At 45.2% G+C, this 18,196-nt stretch overlaps 2 protein-coding genes across 3 annotated transcripts in view; both read right to left on the bottom strand.

The window, feature by feature from the left end:
- Positions 1-4,382, bottom strand: part of PANX1 (pannexin 1) — a 45,326-nt gene extending 40,944 nt beyond the window's left edge. Inside the window, exon 1 of one of the 2 annotated variants that reach the window (XM_082339974.1) lies at positions 3,929-4,382. In XM_082339974.1, coding sequence (XP_082196100.1) covers positions 3,929-4,109 — 181 coding nt within the window. In that variant the 5' untranslated portion in view covers positions 4,110-4,382. The remainder of the gene's footprint in view (positions 1-3,928) is intronic. The other variant, XM_082339975.1, reaches the window with a different exon arrangement.
- Positions 4,383-8,647: 4,265 nt separating this feature from the next.
- The window catches only part of HEPHL1 (hephaestin like 1), a 99,650-nt gene continuing 90,101 nt past the window's right edge, over positions 8,648-18,196 (bottom strand). Inside the window, exons 18-20 of the mRNA XM_082339875.1 lie at positions 14,569-14,731; positions 14,049-14,120; positions 8,648-13,953 (exon numbers count right to left, since the gene is read on the bottom strand). Of these exons, the coding sequence (XP_082196001.1) occupies positions 13,751-13,953; positions 14,049-14,120; positions 14,569-14,731 (438 nt within the window). The 3' untranslated portion in view covers positions 8,648-13,750. The remainder of the gene's footprint in view (positions 13,954-14,048; positions 14,121-14,568; positions 14,732-18,196) is intronic.

Genomic DNA, 18,196 nt, shown 5'->3' with positions numbered 1-18,196 from the left:
ATTTACACACTCTATTGAATGCCTACTATGTATCAAGTTTTGTGGTGGAAGCTATGGACAGAGCAGTCAACCCGACAGAGGATAGATGGTCCCTGTCCCTGATGAACTTACAGGCTGGTGGCGAGACAGTATTCAACAAATAATCATGCAAATAATTACCTAACTGCAACTTGTGATAAGTGCTTGGAAGGAAATGTAGTGTGCTACGAGGACACATCAGAAAGTCCATGGCAAGTTGCACTCTTACCCTTGAAAGAGGCTATTTCTTTCTTAAAACCAGGAGCACATCAAAATCCCTCTTCCACTCGTCTGACAGCATCACATTCAGAGGGAGCTGGAGGTGGAGGGTATACAAAGCAGCATTTTCTTCTCCTTACTTGAAATAAGAACTCAGGAATGCAAAATTATCCTGGAAAATGACTTCATCCTTCTGGAAACCGATACTGGTCTCTTCTCCTTTCCTTTCAATGCTGGGAGGAGGGGAGAGTTACAAAGATTTATGTACCAACAAGCCTGATGTGTAATAGTGGAAAATTCGGAAGAACCTAAACGTACATCACAAGGGGAGTGCCTGGTTGAACTATGATGAGAACGTTCCACGCTATGGAAGATCTGCCTGCCTGTCTATGAAAAAGCAGTGAGGTGACGCCTCTGTACTGACACAGAAGGCTTTCCACACCTTTCCACACAGTATGCTTTCCATACTAAGCAGGAAAATGCAAACCGCTACAATGTGACTCAGTTTGGTTAAAAAAAATGTGTATACGTTATATTAATGCAGAGAACGGCTGTTTTACCGTGGTCACCTCTAACACATAGTGAAGGAGGTTTATGAATCCTTTACCATGAGAAGGTATTTAGGTACTATCTGTACAATAAAATACCAAAAAAAAAAAAAATTAACAAAGAAAAACATGTATGTATCAGTAGCCTCTCTGGATAGCAGGCATCTTTCTGAAAGGCACCAGGAGGCTCCCTTGGTGCTTTGGCTTTAAATGTGAGCTGAGGATGTGCTGTTTTGGGACCTTTGCCCTGAGACCCTAAGTATCAGCCCATTCTTATAGACACCCCTGAAAAGAAGAATCAGCTTTGCCACCTGGTACATGCTGAAGGGCAACCTGAATACATTCCCAAAGATGTGCCTACAATCAGCCATGACAGAGCAGATGACTTAAGCCACCTGGCTGCTAACTCAGCTGGAGGAAACACGAGGGGAACTGGGAACTCACAGCATTGGAAGCAGCTGCAGCTCTCCCTGTCCCCTGGCTCACTGGGGCTGGCCCAGCGCCTGCCTTGTAAATGACAGCAGCAGAGCAGAGCTAACCCCAAGGGACCAAGTCCCTCTGTCCAGAACTACAGCTGCCTGCTGGGAGGGCAGCAGGGAGAGAAGGTTCCCTGGGCGGACCAGGCACCCTTCCCCAGGGGTCCAGTTGCTGCCCCTGCTGTTCATCTGGTCCAGCCACCCTGGCGCCGGGCATGAAGCATCCTGGTGGGAGATAGGAGCTCTGCTCTCCCAGCGTCTCCTAAGACACCAGGCTAGGGCACCAGAGAGTCAAAGCAGTCCCTGAGGGAGGACATCTCGGTCCCAGGTCCTGAGTAGCCCTAAGCCGAGGGTACTGCAGACCCATCAAAAGACCCCAAGAACAAGAATCCCATTCAGAGTCTGGTCTGTTGAAAAGTAGCATGCTTAGGGAATTAGTTTCTTCAACGATTTAGGTAAATATTCCTAGAATTTCAGAGCTTGAAGGCTATGTAGCCTAATTATGCTTGTAATTCTACACAGAGTTGTCACTCAGCTGTTTCCTAAACTAACTCGCTAACTCTCTCTCGATATAGATAGAGATAGAAATATAAATATAGATATAGCTATACCTCCAGGTGAAAGGGGCTGCACCTCTAGAGGCATCTGGGGACAGGTGTGGTAGAAATGAAAGTCCTTCCGTGGCACAGAACTCTGACCTCCTGCACCTACCATATGGCGACACTCATGTGTTCCGTGGAGCCATATGGAATGACACTCATCCACCTCCCACTGAGCCTTTCAACATTTCAAACACAGATTCTGCCTTGCCATAAAAATACTGCGAAAGGAAATTACTGCAAAAGGAAATCTGAGGTACTTGCAATACAACCTATGCTTACAAGTCAAGTGGGGCAACTGAACGGGGTTCATCATGAATGGTAACCAGCTTCTCCCTCCTGGCATCAGATGGCCGCTCCTCCAAGACAGGGTCCATGTCTCCCTGACTCCTGGGTCCTCAGCGCCCAGCACTGGGTCCGGCCCACAGCTGGTACTCAAGAAACATTTGCTGAAGGGAAAGATTATCTCCAGGACCCATGCTACTTGGCGGTTTTCCTTCCAACCGGAAGCCTCAACTCCCGGCCATCTGGAAGGCGGAGGGAAAGCCTTGACTATCTATGCCTGCCCAATGACAAGGAAAACTGAAGACTGCCTTCCACAATGAATTTGGCGACTTCCTGCCAAGTTGAACAACTTAGTGGTGTGGATCACAAAATCAAGCTCACTGTAACCTTTTCCTAACCAACTCTTCCCTCAACCTCACCATTTCCATCAATATCACTCTCCAATCACCCAGGCCTGCAGCCTTTCTGATAGCTCTGATCAGTCTCGGCCCTTTGCGGCCGATGAAAAGCTAGGGGCCCAAGAGTGGATCATTACTCCTTGATCTTGGAAATTTCCCATCCTTTCCCTTCTAGTCTTGGCGCCCACCCTCGCACAAGACCTCAACTGATGCCTCATCTTTATGGCATCCTCCCTAGCTCCAACTCCCCTCCTGCACAGACCCTACATGTACCCTCAGGCTATTACTTATTAAGGGCTGTTTTCCATCAGTCCAGCCTCTGCTCAAATAATAACTTTGCACTTTTTAAACCATCAAGTCTGTACTCCTCTGTTCTCACTAACCTAGGCCCATATTCACTCTCATATTCCAGGAACCCTGACTAATCCTCCTGTCTCAGTTAGGACACTCCTTGCTGTTTCTCTCCTTCCAGGAACACATACCATTCTCTGACATCCCAAAATCTTGGCAAAGGTCTCACCTCTGCTTATCCAAATCCCACCCACGGGCAGGGGCTCAGGGCCAGCCCAATCTCTCACATAAGCTTTCCCCATTGTCCAGCCCCACCGGCCTCCTTCCCCACAGAGCTGTGTCTAGCCTCATACACTGCCTTTCTCTTGACTCATAAACACTCTCTCCTGCGCTCAAAGTCAGAAGAGATGATGAGGAAGACCAGCTGCTTATTAGCCACGTGATCTTGACCAAACCACCAGAGTCTCAGAATCTCACAGAACTGTTATTAGGATAAAGGAGAGTTTACATGAAGGGGACTCGTTCATCTCACATTCAAAATAAGGCCATCCACGTAGAGGATTTGGGTATCCCTTCTAATACTGGCCAAGAGCAGTTATTTCCCATTATTCACAACCCTGCAGAGGTAAAGTCTCAGTACACATCAACTAAATGTAAGATAAGAGAGAAAGCACTTTTCATGGGCTACTTTTCTTCACGTCCTCCGTTTAGCCACTCGGGAGCTTCTCTGACACAAATTTTGGGTGACTGCAGAAATGTGTGGGAGGGAAAAGAGAGGCAAATCTGGTGACAACGGCGCCGGTCTTGAGAGTGGGACTTGAACACTAAGCCAGAGTCGGGATCAGTGGGCAGCAGGGAACAGAAACGGGTAGCAGGGGTGCGAGAAGGGTCCACAGCAGGGGGGGAAAAGGGAGCACGCGAACAAAGAATGCTGCGGCCCATCAACTCGGGCTACCTTCCTTCCCAACGTTCACGCCCATGACAACGGCGGGCACCGCCAGGGACGCGCGGTAAAATCACTTCTCGCCAGAGACCCGGGCACCTCTGATAACGCCGGCCCAGCCCGCCCCGGTGCCGCTGTCCCCGGGCCTTACCAATCGAGATTTCCTGTGCGAAGGCCAGCGAGATGAGCAGCAGCGGCAACCCCACGGCGATGCACGTGACCATCTTGTCCACGGCCAGCTCCAGCCGCAGGCCCTTGAACTTGGGCTCCGAGGGCTCCTTCAGCAAGAAGTCTGAGAAGACGTACTCGGTGGCCAGGTGAGCAATGGCCATGGCTGCGGCGCACCGGGCTGGGCCAGGAAGGCTCACAAGGGCAGGCCCGGGTACCGCCGGCGTCGGGAGGGCGGCGCGGCGCCTTCACCCGGTCACTGATCGGGCCCGCGGCTTTCGCTTTCCCTTTGCCGGCTCCCCAGTTGCTTCCACATCCCACTGGTCTTTGTGTCTCGAAGCGCCGCAGCTGTCTTCTCTGGGCGCCTGGCCTGGCGGGTTCCGGGACTGCTCCGGGCGCACGGGATCGCCCCTGCTCCTCCGCCGCGGGCCTGGGGCAGAGCCGCACCCGCAGGTCCCCGGGATGCGCGCGCCCGAGGGCGCGAGACCCAACCGCGGAACAAAGCGCTAGCCTCGCCGCGGCTCCGCCGCTGCGCCCTGGCGACCAGCCCGTGCGCTCTCGGCCCGCTCCGCTGCGCTCTTCCGGAACCTCGGAGGAGCCGGAGTAATGAGAGGCTTGGAGTTTCCGGAAGCTGAGGCGACGCGGGGCGGGTGCGCGCGGCCGCATCCAGCGACCCTGGGATCCACCCCCAGCAAAGGGAGCTTCCCGGCGAGCGGTACCTCGTCAAATGCTCGCGCCTCTCCCCAACCTCATTCTCTCCACTTCCTGGCACCCGGGATTTTTGAAATCATTTCTGAAAGCGACCTGTTACCCTGTGGACAGGATGGCCCCCTTTTACGCCTCACCCCCAACATTTCTACGTGGCGGAATCAGGTTAAAAGGAGGTGCGAACGCTTCAAAGAGCAACGGGGCCCTAAAAGGCTATCGAGCGGGTTAGACCAAGCCGGTGCGGAAGAGGAAACTCTGGACTCTTCCAGAAGCACTGCGGGACAGGGAAGTGCGGGGTCAGTGGTGGTGAGCCCTGCGTCTGACTAGGTCTCAGGTGTCTGTGCTTAGCCTCGTGCTTTCCCCGTGGGAGCCTCGGTCTGGGAGCCAGCAGTGGGTGTCTGCAGGAAGCGGGTGTTGGGGGAGAGCTACTTCTGAACCACTTTCAGGTAGTGGATGCTGAGAAATAGTCAAGAGACGCTCTAATCAGCAACATTTGGGGGCAGACAGGACCTTTGAACGTGAGGGCTCCTTGGGGCTGGGCTGCCTTTTCTGCTCTTTGTACATGGGCAGGTCCGTGCACGCAAGCCTCTTCTTTGTGCCCTCAACTGCCATATGTACATCTTCACCCTGCCCTGCCCTCTGAGCCCTCATCCAATGGCCTACACGACTCTCCACTTAGATGACTCACAGGACCAGGACCACACAATGGCCAGGACAGCAATCCTTATCTTCATCTCAACCTGAACTCCAGTCTTCCCCATCTTGCTCAATGCACCACCATCCACCCGTATGCCCAAAGCAGAAAGCTGGAGTGCCCTGTGTAACATTGCAATCTCTGCCCAGGTGCCATAACCAATTTCCAAATCCTGTGGCTTCTCTCTCCTAAATGTAGAAAATCTCATAGTTTTTCTCCACCTGCACTGCCCACGCTCCTTGCCGCCATCCTCTCTCCTAACCGCATACAGGTTATGTACCCTGCAGGCCCGCAAGCCATTCTCCCCCATGGCTGCCAGAGGGAGCTTTCAAAAGCTCCCATCTGATCCTTTCACTCCCCTACTTAAAGTGTACATTGTTTTTAGGATAAAATCCAAATTTCTTAACATGGCCACTGCCTGCCTTATCAGCTTCACTACTTTCCCGTCAGTTCTTCAAGTTAGCCAGCCCCATGCCTCCTCCAGACCTTCCCCTGCCCAAAACACTTCCATGGTAGCCTCTTTGCCTGGCCAACTCAGATTCACCCTCCTGATCTCTACTGGGTGCCACATCCCAGGAGAGTCTTCCCTGATAATACTAAACTAGATTAGGTCCCTTTGTTAAGTATTCTTGTAATACTAGCTGTGGGCCTTGGGAAAGTTACTTGCCCCTCCTGTACCTCAGTTTTTTCATCTGTAAAGTGTTTATACTGCTTAGGATTGAGATAAAGATCAAAAGTTAATATATGTAAAGCGCCTAGGACATTGCCCGGCAATTGATGAGTGCTATGTAAATGTTATCCATTACTGTTGCCCTCTAGTTTTCCTTCTTAATGAGAATCACAATTATGATTCAACAAGTATGTGTTTGTCCATTTATTTAACGTTTGTCTCCCCCTTTATATGGTAAGCTTCATGAGGGCAGTTCCACACTCGTGTATACCAAGCACTCTCATCTCCAGCACTTAGCACAAATGCCTGACACATAGTAGGTATTTTAATAAAGGTTTATTAAATGAAGGAATCTGAAAATCTTTCACTTTGAAAATTGTTTAAAAACAGGTGGCCCAACTTACACTCATTTTGCCATACATTCAAGGCATGTATTAGAGGGTAGTGATGGGCCAGGTCTGGGCTCGATGGATGGGGAAGCAAAGATGAAGTGACACATTCCATTTCCTTAAAGATCTCATGGCTTAGTAAGAGAAATAAGGCAATGTACACAGTTAACTATGATACATGTTAGAAAGTGTAAGTAATATTGAGAAATGTGGGGTATGCCAAGGGGTGTGCATAAAAAGATGGGGCCTGGTGGGATGCGTCCGTTTGTGGCAGGCAGAGCTGGCACAGGAACTTTCTAGGAGGGAGTGAAAGCATGGATACCTTGCCCCTTCTCTCCTTGTCAGAATCTATGTATCCAACAGGCTCCCATGTCCCTTCTTCCAGATGCCTTCCAGGATCCCCCAGTTGTGATGAATCATTCTCTCCCTTATCCCTTTCCTCTATTCTAGCATTTAGCTCATTTTGCCTTGCGTGATGGTTGATTGCATGTCTGCTTTCTCATTAGATATCACGTTCCTCTGAGGATCTGGATGGAATCCCAACAGTTTTGTCAGTTACCCTCAGCCCTGGCAGAGTTGTTCAAATTTAGCAGGAAGTCAATCCACCTGTGTTGAATTTACAACAGAGGCAAGAAAGAGAACTTGTTAGGAAATGGGAAGTGGAGACCTCTGACACTGGTATAGGGAAGAGGAAGGTGAGGGAGATAAAAGTGAAGGGGTTGGGGCCAGAGAAGGTAGTCTGGAATCTTTTTTTTTTTTTTTCAGTAGGCATTAGGGAGGTTTTGGACGGGAGTAATATACAGAGAGCTGCGCTTTAAAAAGATTAGTCTTCCAGCCACATGTAGACTGGATTGAAATGCAGAGTGGAGGTGGAGAGGCCATGTAAGAGGCTGCTGAGATTTTGCACATGAGAAGTAATCAGAGCCCAAACTGGCACCTTGTCTTTGAGAACAGTCACGAATGGCACAGAAAAGAGTGGTGGTACTCCCCCAGCCTCCTGTCCACGTGCTGTGGGGCTCAGCACCTCTCCCACCCGGTGCCCCAGATGGCATCGTCAGGGCACTGGCTGGGCAGGGGCTGACCATGACCCTAGTGGAGCCCCTGGCCAGAAAGGCCCGGAGCCGCCCCTCTCCCCTACATCAGGTGCTCAGCTGCGAGATGAAGAATTTATTTTTTTAGTTGATTTTGTCTTGGGCCTGGGATGCTGGCCTGTGAGGGGCCTGGGGGGTGGCAGGACAACTCAGGAGGGAGCTGCGGGTGGTGGTGAGATAGCCCTGGGACCTGGGACCCTTTGCTGCAGTGCTGCAAAGCTTGCACGTGGACACACCTCTCCTCAAGCTACAAAATACAAAGAAACTCTATGGGACTAAAAATAACTGTGTGCATGCACAGTTGAGGCAAATTCTGGACCAAAAGCTACAAAAGAGAAAAACAAAAACAACTGCCACTTCTGAAGAACGGGGAGCAAAAACAGGGTGTTGGGAGCAAAAGCAGGGTACTGCGCATGCCTCCTGCACACAGCACCACCTAAGGGGTGGGCAAGACACCCAAGCCCAGCCTCCGGCTTGACCCCTGGACACACCCCTACCCTCACCCCATGTAACGAGCAAGCAAGCAAGGGAAACTGGTTTGTGCTCACTTCCCCCTGCTACAGCAGGGGCCACGATAAAGCCTTCCTGAATTTCTTGTCTGGCCTCTAGTCAATTTCTATTGATTGGGGAAGGCCAAGAACCCTGGTCGGTCTCAGTGGCATGTCAGCGCTGCCCCCTTCAGGGACCGGGAGCCCGCGATGGGAGGGGCCGGGGTCCACCCTCCAGTCAAAGGTCAACATGCACTTTCTCCTGTATCCCGACAAATCTGTATTTTACTATGATTACTGTAACTAGCGAGTATATTATCAGGAGCCCTCGGGCTCATTTAAAACAAAGGATGTTGTGTGGGGGAGTGAGGGAGCGTGCGGGCAGGAAAGCGAGGGCGCCAGCGTGCCCGTGGGTCTGTGCGTGAGCGGGTAAACGTGCGAGTGTGTGCGTGAGTGGGCACGGGGTGAGGCTGGGCTTGGGCGCCAGCGTGCCAGCGAGGGCAGGAATCCAACGCAATAACCACGTCTCCTCCAGGCCAACCCCGCCCCCAGGGCCCGGGCCGGCGCTGGGCGGGGCTGTCCCCATTACCTCAGCCACGGCGACAACGTGACCGTATTAACAAGGTAGCACCGAGCCTATCAATAAAGATTATTCTGATTTAAAAAAAAAAAAAAAAGAGTGGTGGTTAAGGGAGCCATTTTTCCTACTGCAAAAATCAGATCAAATAATCCAATGTGTGCCAAGTTTCTCTGGCAGGAAATGAGAAAGTAAGAAGGGCCTGGGTTCAACTCCTGGACTGGCCACTTACTTGCTATGTGACCAAAGGTATATCACTGAGAATCTCTAAGTCTCAATGTCCTCATTTGCCAAATAAGGGTAAGACCGCCTACCTCATTGGGTTGTTGTAAGGATTACATGTGATCATATATGTAACAGTGCCTGCCACATCATGGGCACTTAGATTTTTTTTTTAACATCTTTATTGGAGTATAATTGCTTTACATCGGTGTGTTAGTTTCTGCTGTATAACAAAGTGAATCAGCTATACGTATACATATATCCCCATATGCCCTCCCTCTTGCATTCCCCTCCCACCCTCCCTATCCCAGCCCTCTAGGTGGTCACAAAGCACGAAGCTGATCTCAGTGTGCTATGCTGCTGCTTCCCACTAGCTATCTATTTTACATTTGGTAGTGTATATATGTCCATGCCACTCTCTCACTTCATCCCAGCTTACCCTTCCTCCTCCCCGGGGCACTTAGCTTTTCATAGCTGTCACTACCAATCTCAGGAGTTTAAGGTGTCACATGAGAGTGTGTATAATGTTGCTTTTTTAAAAAATAGACTTTAATTTTTAGAACAGTTTCAGATTTACAGAAAAATTGAGTAGATGGTACAAGACACCTGTAGCGGTTTCCCCTATATGGTACATTTGGTACAATTAGCAAACCAATATTGATAAATTAATATTAATTAAAGTCTAGTTTGTTCAGATTTCCCTAATTTTTACCTACTATCCTTCTTCTGTTCTAGGACCCCATACAGGATACCATATTATGTTTCGTTGTCTTGTCTCCTTAGCTCCCCTTAGCCGTGAAAGTTTCTTGGGATTTCCTTATTTTTGATGACATTGCTTTTTATAATTATAACGTGCATTTAGGGATTAAATAACACATCCTCCTCCAAATCCTCCCTTCCCCCACTCCTTATCCCAGTGTCAATAGTTAGAAGGCCGAAGCAGCTGTGGGCTTCACAACTATGGTGCCAGAACTCTGTTTTGTCTGTTTGGTATCCTTGACACTTGACATTTGAATATGAGATCTTTTGTGACCAAAATAGTCAAAGTCAAGATAGTTAAGCCCTGTTCTGCCTGTTCTGTTTATATATTCATTTATTCATTCAAGTAATATTTGCTGAGCAACTATTATGTATCTACACTATGGTCTGTGCTGGGGATGCAGCAGTGAGCAAAACAGGTCTGGGGTCCTTGCTTCCATGGAACCTACATTTCAGTCAAAGAAGCAGACAAAAAGCAAACTAAGAGTAAAATGGATATGTCCCGTGATATGTGCTACAAAGGAAAATAATGGAAATTGGAAATAACAGGGGGAGGGGCCCACTTTAGAAAGGGCAGTCTGGGGAGCTCACATCTGAAGTAGGAAAGGCAGGAAAGGGGATGAGGGTGCTGGAGAGAAAGAGCATTCCAGGCACAGAAAGCAGTAGGTGCAAAGGCTCTGAGGCAAGAAGGAACTAGCAGGGCACAGGAGCTGATAAAAGCTGGAGCAGAGAGGAGCCAGAGATAAAGTTGGAGAGGAGGACAGGTTGGGCAGCCAAATCGGTCTGAGTCTTACTGACGAAGGTAAGGAGTTTGGATATTATTGAAAGTGAAGTGGAAAGACAGTAAAGGAGATTCACCAGGGAAGTGATGTGATCAGATGTGGAAGAACACTGCTGCAGCTGTGTTGACTGTGGCTGGAAGGGACAGGAGTGACAAAGGGAGAGACTGGTTAGGGGACTGCTGCCGTGATCTGCTTGAACAGGATTTGTTGTCTGCAACCCAAGGAGGAACACGTTTTGAATTTATTAGCATAAAGATGGTTTTCAGATCCATGAGGATGAGTGAAATAACCTATGGAGAGGGTGTAACAAATTACCACAAACTTAGTGGCACACATTTATCCTCTAACGGTTCTGGAAATCTTTAGTCCGAAATCAGTTTCAATGGAATAAAATCAGGGTGCCAGCAGGATGAAGCTCCCTCCAGAGGCTCTAGGGGGGAATGCATTCCCGTGTCTTTTCCAGCTTTTAGAGCAGCATTCCTCCATCTCCAAAGCCAGCAGCTCAGCATCTTACTTCAGTTGTCACACAGCCTCCTTCTGTAGTCAAATCTCCCTCTGTCTCTCTCTCATAAGAACACTTGTGATTACATTTAGGGCCAATCTAGGTAATCCAGTATAAACTTCCCATCTCAAGATTTTTAACTTAATCATAGCTACAAAGTCTTTTTGCTATATAAGATAACATTCACAGGTTCAGGGATTAGGACATGGAATCTATAGAGATATTATTCAGCCCACCCCGGAGGGCAAAAGGGAGAAGAGGGCCCGGTTCAAGCCCTGGGTCATGCTAACATTTAAGTCAGAGGGAGAAGAAGGAACTAGCACGAGACTGAGAAGGAATAGCCACTGAGGAAGAAGGAAGGCTGGCAGGCCATGTTGTAGAGCCAAGGAACGAGAGGGTACCTAAAAGGAAGGAGCTGCCAATGGTTACTGAGATGTTAAGTAAAGTAAAGATGGGGAGGAAGCCACAGGAAATGGAATCATTTCCATTATGATTATTATGGTTCTTATGGTTTTGATAACAGCAGATTGGGATGCAAAGTCGGGGTGGGGCAGAGCCCTCTGGATGGGAAGCCATTGGAATGGGTGGAGGTATGCATAGGGTGAGGTGATATAGACAGTGTGTGGACAGTACTTTCAGTTCTGCTATCAAGGGCCCAGAGAAACTGGGTTGGAGGAGGTTATGGAGTTAAAGACAGTGGCTCTTTGTTTGTTTTCTATTTTTAATGGAGCGTGTTGTTGATGACTTCATGCAGGAGGGAAAACTGATAAGTGAGGGGATGGAGTTCTTGGGAAAGCAAGAAGAGATGAGGCCCAGAGTTAAGGGAGAGATTGGCCCTGCTAGGAGAAGGGACACTTCTTCTATTGTAACAGGAGGAAAAGATGTGTATAAATGTGGTTGATTAGAATGAAGAAATGTGGTACATTTGAGGAAACAATGTTTGGGGAGAGTGTGTTATCTGTAGAGATATATTGTGACTTTGTTTCATTTCTTCTAACAAGTATAACTAGGATAGTTGCTAAATATCTAAAAGATAATTCTCCTGTAACTAAACACCTGCTCCCGGTAAAATAAATTACCTATCACTGTACCTGGGGTAGGGGGTTGAAAAAAAAACATGCAAATAGCCATCTTTATAATATGTGAAACTTTATTAAAAAGAGAAACGGTATAATCAAACTACTTTGTGGTTTCATTTTCATTAAAAAAATAAACTAAGAGAGAAGGAAAAAACTTATAACTAAATAATTCGTTGTCTAGGTGAGTTATAAGTAAGTCATTTATCATGATTATTATTATGAAAATATACAGCCTACACGTGTCTGAAAACTGTAGAGCACGTACTACAAAATCACATTATCAGTGGTTAGCAGGCTGGAATTCAAAATCCTTGGGTACCATGTTTGATATGACATTCAAGCAATTTATGAACAGAACTATTAGCATTCGCATCCTGTTTTATGTAAGACTATAGCCTCTATCAAAATACCTGTTTCCTCTCACCAAGATGAAGATGAGAAAATATGAAAGGTCCCTCCACCAGAGTATTTTTTAGGTCCTACTTATTCACCTGGACAGCCAAATGATCCACTGCTAAGGCAGGTGTACTAGTATCACTCATCTGGCAGCAGCATGGGCTAAGGGCAATTTCTCAGTCTAGTAATAAATGTTGCCTTTATCAATCTTACACCTAAAGCTTAGGCATGCATATAGAGAGCATGGATTGCCTCGTAATGGGTTGAGTTTAGTTGTTCAATATTTTATTTTGTATTTGAGACTTGAAAACTGTAATACATATCTCAGAGCTGATTTGTTGGTTTAAAAAATTGCCACCGGGACAATTTTGCCTTTTTTTTTCTCTCCTCTTCCCATCAGAGGTTATGTTTTTAAGAGGCATGGACTCGAGGATTTTGTGAGATCCCTTCTCCTCCCAGCCAGTCAGCTGCATCGACTAATTCTTCCTGGTGTTTTTTTACACGATGAGATTGTCTTTATTTCATAAAAGATGGAGACTGGGAAAGATCCTCCTAACTGAATGAAAAATCAGACTCAAGATTCAAGGTCAGACTTGCCTCTTGCAAAGTCCCCCCCCTCCCCTTAGAAGCTCCCACTAAACTCTCAGGGAGTGTCTTGACTCACAGTGGGAGAACTAGCCTGCTATTTCAGATTCCAGCCCTCCACATTCTGAAATACAAATACAAATTCTCTAGTTGATTTTTGAAAATACAAACATTGCCACAGAAACATCTTGTAAAAATGTGTAACATGAAGTGAGTCGTAAACATTTAAGTATCTCTACAGGTTTGCCTAAAAATGGCAGAATTTTTAAAAATGCATATAACTCTGCCTTTTGTAGCAAACAGTGCACAAGCTATTTATATGAAAGAGGAAAAGGCCAGGGGAGGTGGCTAAAGCCTCCAAAAATTTCATTTGGTCAAATTCTATCAGCAGATACTGATTTAGACATTTTCATGAACTCCTCAGAAAGTTATTTTTCCTGGAACCGCTAAGGGAAGCATGTTACATAACAACGTTGAAAAATCAGCGCCATTCCAGTTAGATGTCTGAGGCAGTGTAACTCTTTCCCGAAATTGTCCATCTAGAGAATGTGACGGTTTGTTAAGGAAGCACTATCTAATCTAAGAATTATGAAAGACAGAAAACAAAGATATCTTTCAGAGGGTCTTCCCACTTCAGCGAATTTGTTCAGAGAACAGACTGGGTCAGTTTTCTCAGTCATGCCCACTCTTCTTATTCTCTATTTTATCCTGAGGATTATTCACAGCCCCTTTAAAATAAATAAATAAAAGCAAATTGCTTTGAATGTGTTCCAGAGGATCAGAGCGTGATCCAGGAAACAGTGTCAGACTTCCTTGGTGAACGATACCCTGGTCCATTTTCCCTACTGAGGAAGACCAGCAGGTCACAGAGCATCCGTGGGGAGCGCACAGGACTGGACTTCCTGATATGCCACCCGCTTCCTTGCAGAGTACAGTGTGAGGGAGAGAATCACCGTGACAATCAGAAGGAGGAGTCCGATGATGAAAAGGATGACCAAGGCTGCTTTGGCTCCTCTGGGACCCAGATTCTTGCCGAAGAAGTAGAGCTGCTCCTTGCCAGGTTCTTCTGTGCAAAAGAAAAGTAAGGTGTCAGGCCTCTGCCTTTCCCTGGGGAGTGAATACTGACCATTCACGTGCAGGATTGGGGGAGGGTATCAATACCATTAGAGGGCGCTATAGCCGGGTGGGACGCTCCTCCACAAGGAGGCTTGGTGGAGTAAGGAATCCCGTTGTCTGGACAAAGAAGACAATTTGATGGTTTATAAACAATAGAAGTAGATTCTTTTCATGACATGAGTTGTTTCAAGAGTTATGTCATTTCACCAACAAAGACTTTATCCCATCAGTATCTGTAAGTCTTTGTTGGATACTCTCTGTGCTACTTCATGCCAGTACACGTGCTGTTTGTACCCCATCCACATTGCAAGCTTCTGCTCACCTGTTAAGATTCATCTGTGGAACCTTGGCTCATGTCTCCAAACTGTTAATCATTGCCTCCTGCTGCTGTCAATGAACCCTGTACTCTGCACTCTATCTTGGCATATGTCATATTCTATTATGGTTAAATGTCTGTCTCTCTTACTTGACTCTGAGCTCCTTGGGGGCTCTCATGCCTCCTATTTTCAGGGTCTACAGGAAGCCTGGTGCTATCTAAGCCAGCATCACTGACAGATAACAGTACCGATGTTTTGAAGGACTGTGTAGGTTGTCTCCATGCCAGCATGGATGTGGTCAGATACATGACAATGTAATAACCATGTCCCTGGGTGATCCGCAAACAGTTCAATGGTTTGGAATGTCCCGGGAAAGAGGTCATATACATCTTCTCGGTAAGATTTATCTATCTGTGGAAAGAAGGGAATAATAAAGATAAGAGCAGAAATCAATAAAATCAAGAATAGGAACATCATAAAGATAAATCAAAGAAACCAAAAGCTAGTTCTTTGAACAGATTGATAAAATTGTTAAACCCTGTGGAAGCCAGCTTGTGATGGCCCCCAAGGATCCCTGCTTCCTGATACTCATAACCTTTGTAGTCCCCTCCTGCATTGTCTGAGGGTTGGTCCTTGAAAGCAGTAGCATATGGCAGAAGTCATGGCATTCTACTTCCAAGAGTCTTAGACCCTCTCTCTCACTCTTTCCCCTTGGATCATTCACTCTGGGGAAAGCCAGCTCCCATGTCATACCCACATGGTGAGGAACTGAAGCCTCTGGCCAACAGTCCTATGAGTGAGCTTGGAAGTGGATCATCCAGCCTCAGTCAAACCTGATGACTGTAGTTTCAGCTGACATCTTGACTGTAGCCTGATGAGAGATGCTGATTCAGAACCAACTAACTAAACTATTTCCAGCCTAACCCAGAGAAATTGTGAGATAATAAGAGTGAGTTGTTTTAGGCCACTATGTTTTAGGGTGATGTGTTATGCAGCAGTAGATAACTAATACAAACCTCTAGACAAACTGACCAAGAAAAAATTTAAAAAACACAAATTACAAATATCAGAGATGAAAGAGGAGATATCACTAAGACTTTATAGACATTAAAAAGGACAATAAAGGAATGTTATGAACAACTGTTTTGTCCATGAATTCTACAACTTAGATGGTATGGACAATTTGCTTAAGATGAAAACTACCAAAGTTCACTCAAGAAGAAATAGATGACCTGAATAGATTATTTATTCAGGTTAGATCTATTCAGGTTATCTGTTAAAGAAACTGAAATTATATCTATTAAAGACACTGAAATTGTATTAAGACCTTCCAACAGATTAAACTCCAGGTCCAGATTGCTTCATTGGCAAATTCTACCAAACATTTAGAGAAAAAAAATAATACCATTTCTAAACAAACTCTTCCAGAAAACAGAAGAGGACAGAACACTCCCAACTCATTTTATGAGGCCAGCATTAGCCCAATTCTAAAACCACACAAACAATTTACAACAGAAGAAAGCCACAACCGATATTCTTTATGAACATATATGCAAAAATCCTTAACAAAACACTAGCAAACTAAATCCAGCAATATATAAAAAAGGATAGTGCATCATGACAAAGTAAGGTTTACCGGGGAATGAAAAGCTGGTTCAACATTTGAAAATCAGTCAATGTAATTCACCAATAGACTAAAGAAAAAAAATATGATCATCGCAATAGATGCAGAAAAAATAGGATTTAACATCTGTTCATGATTAAAACCCTCAGCAAACCGAGAATAGAAGGAAACTTCCTCAACCTGGTAATGGGGTCTACAAAAACCTACAGCTCACTTTATATTCAATGGTGAGTGACTGAATGCTTTCTCCCTAAGATTAAGAATAAGGCAGGGATCTCTACTTTTGCCACTAATATTCAACATTTTACTGGAGATCCTGGCTAGTGCAATAACACCAAAAAGGAGGGGTGGTGGTGCATAAAGATTGAAAATAAAGAAATAAAACCATCTCTATTCACAGACAACATGATTTGCCATGTAGGAACCCCCACCCCCCCAAAAAAAACCATCTACAAAAAGAAAATCTACAAAAACTACTAGAATTTGTTCAGCAAAGTTGCAGGATACAAGGTCAATTATACAAAAATCAGTTATATTTCTATATACTGGCATGACAATTAGAAATTGAAATAAAATGAATACCATTTACACTATCACCAAAACTCCTGATATTGGTAATAATCTAACAAAATATATGCAAGATCTGTGTGATGACAACTACAAAACATTGATGAAAAAAATCAAAGAAGTTCTAAATAAATAGAGAGATATGCCATGTTTGTGGATTGGAAGTCTCAATATTGTTAAGATATCAATTCTCCCCAAATCAGTGTACAGATTCAATGCAATCTCAATCAAAATCCCAGCACAATTTTAAAAGCTGATTCTAAAATTTATATGGCAAAGATCTAGAATAGCTCAAACAATCACCATCTGATTCCAAGACTTTTTATTACACTAAAGCAATCAAGACAGTGTGGCATTTAAGAAAGGACAGGCATATAAATCAATGTAATAGAACAGAGAGCCCAGAAATAACCCACATGTATATGATCAATATGATTTTGACACAGAGGGAGAAAGGATAGTCTTTTTGCTGAAAGGTGATGGAAGAATTGGACGTCTAGGGACTTCCCTGGTGGTCCAGTGGTTAAGACTCCATGCTTCCAATGCGGGGGGCATGGGTTTGGTCCCTGCTTGGGGAACTAAGATCCCACATGCCGTTGTGCAGCCAAAAAAAAAAAAAAAAAAGAAAGAAAGAAAGAAAAAAAGAAAAAAAAGAAAACTTGGATGTCTCTATGCAAAAAATAAACCTTGAACCACATATAAAAATTAATTTAAGATGGACCAGAGACCTAAATATAAAACCTAAAACCATAAAACTTCTAGAAGAAAATCTCTGTGACCTTGAGTTAAACAAAGATTTCTTAGACATGCCACCAAAAGCATGATCCATGAAAGAAAAAAATGATAATTTGGACTATATCAAAATTAAGAATTTCTGCTCTTTGATAGATAATGTTAAGGGAATGAAAAGATAAGCCACAGACTAGGAGCAAATATTTACAGATCATATAGATAGAAAGGATTTGTATCCAGAAAATATACAGTCCTCAAACTCAACAATAAGGAAACAAACAATCCAATTTAAAAATGGGCATAAAATTTGGACATCTCACCAAAGATTTACAGATGGCAGATGGTAGAAAAGATAATCAGTATCATAGCCATTAGGAAAATTCAAATAAAAAACGAGATACCAGAATATACTTAAATGGATGGCTAAGAAAAAATAAAGCAAGAATGGAAGATACCAAGTGCTGATGTGGATGTAGTTGTGGTCAAGTGGTACTCTCATATATTTCTGGTAGGCGTGCAAAATGTACTGCCTCTGTGGAAAACAGTTTGGCAGTTTTCATAAAGTTAAGCTTATACTTACCACATCGCCTAGCAATCCAACCCCTAGATATTTTCTCAAGGAAAATGAAAACTTATGGTCCCACAAAAGCATGTACACAAAGGTTTATAATGACTTTATTTTTAATAACCCCAAACTGGAAACAACCCAAATGTCCCTCAGTGGGGGAATGGATAAACAAACTGCAATACATCCATACAATGGAATATTGCTCAAAGATCGAATGGAACAAACTGCCGTTACAGCAAGGTGGATGCAATTCAGATGCCGATACAAAATGAAACAAGCCAGATTCATAATGCTACAGACTGTATGATTTCATTTGTATGACATTTCAGAAAAGGCAAAAGTATGGAGACAAAAAATAGTTCAGTGGTTGCCAGGGGTTAAACAT

Source organism: Balaenoptera borealis (genome assembly GCF_965194805.1).
Source record: "Balaenoptera borealis genome assembly, chromosome: 11".
Taxonomy (NCBI): Eukaryota; Metazoa; Chordata; class Mammalia; order Artiodactyla; family Balaenopteridae; genus Balaenoptera; species Balaenoptera borealis.
This window is presented reverse-complemented; position numbering and strand designations above follow the sequence as displayed.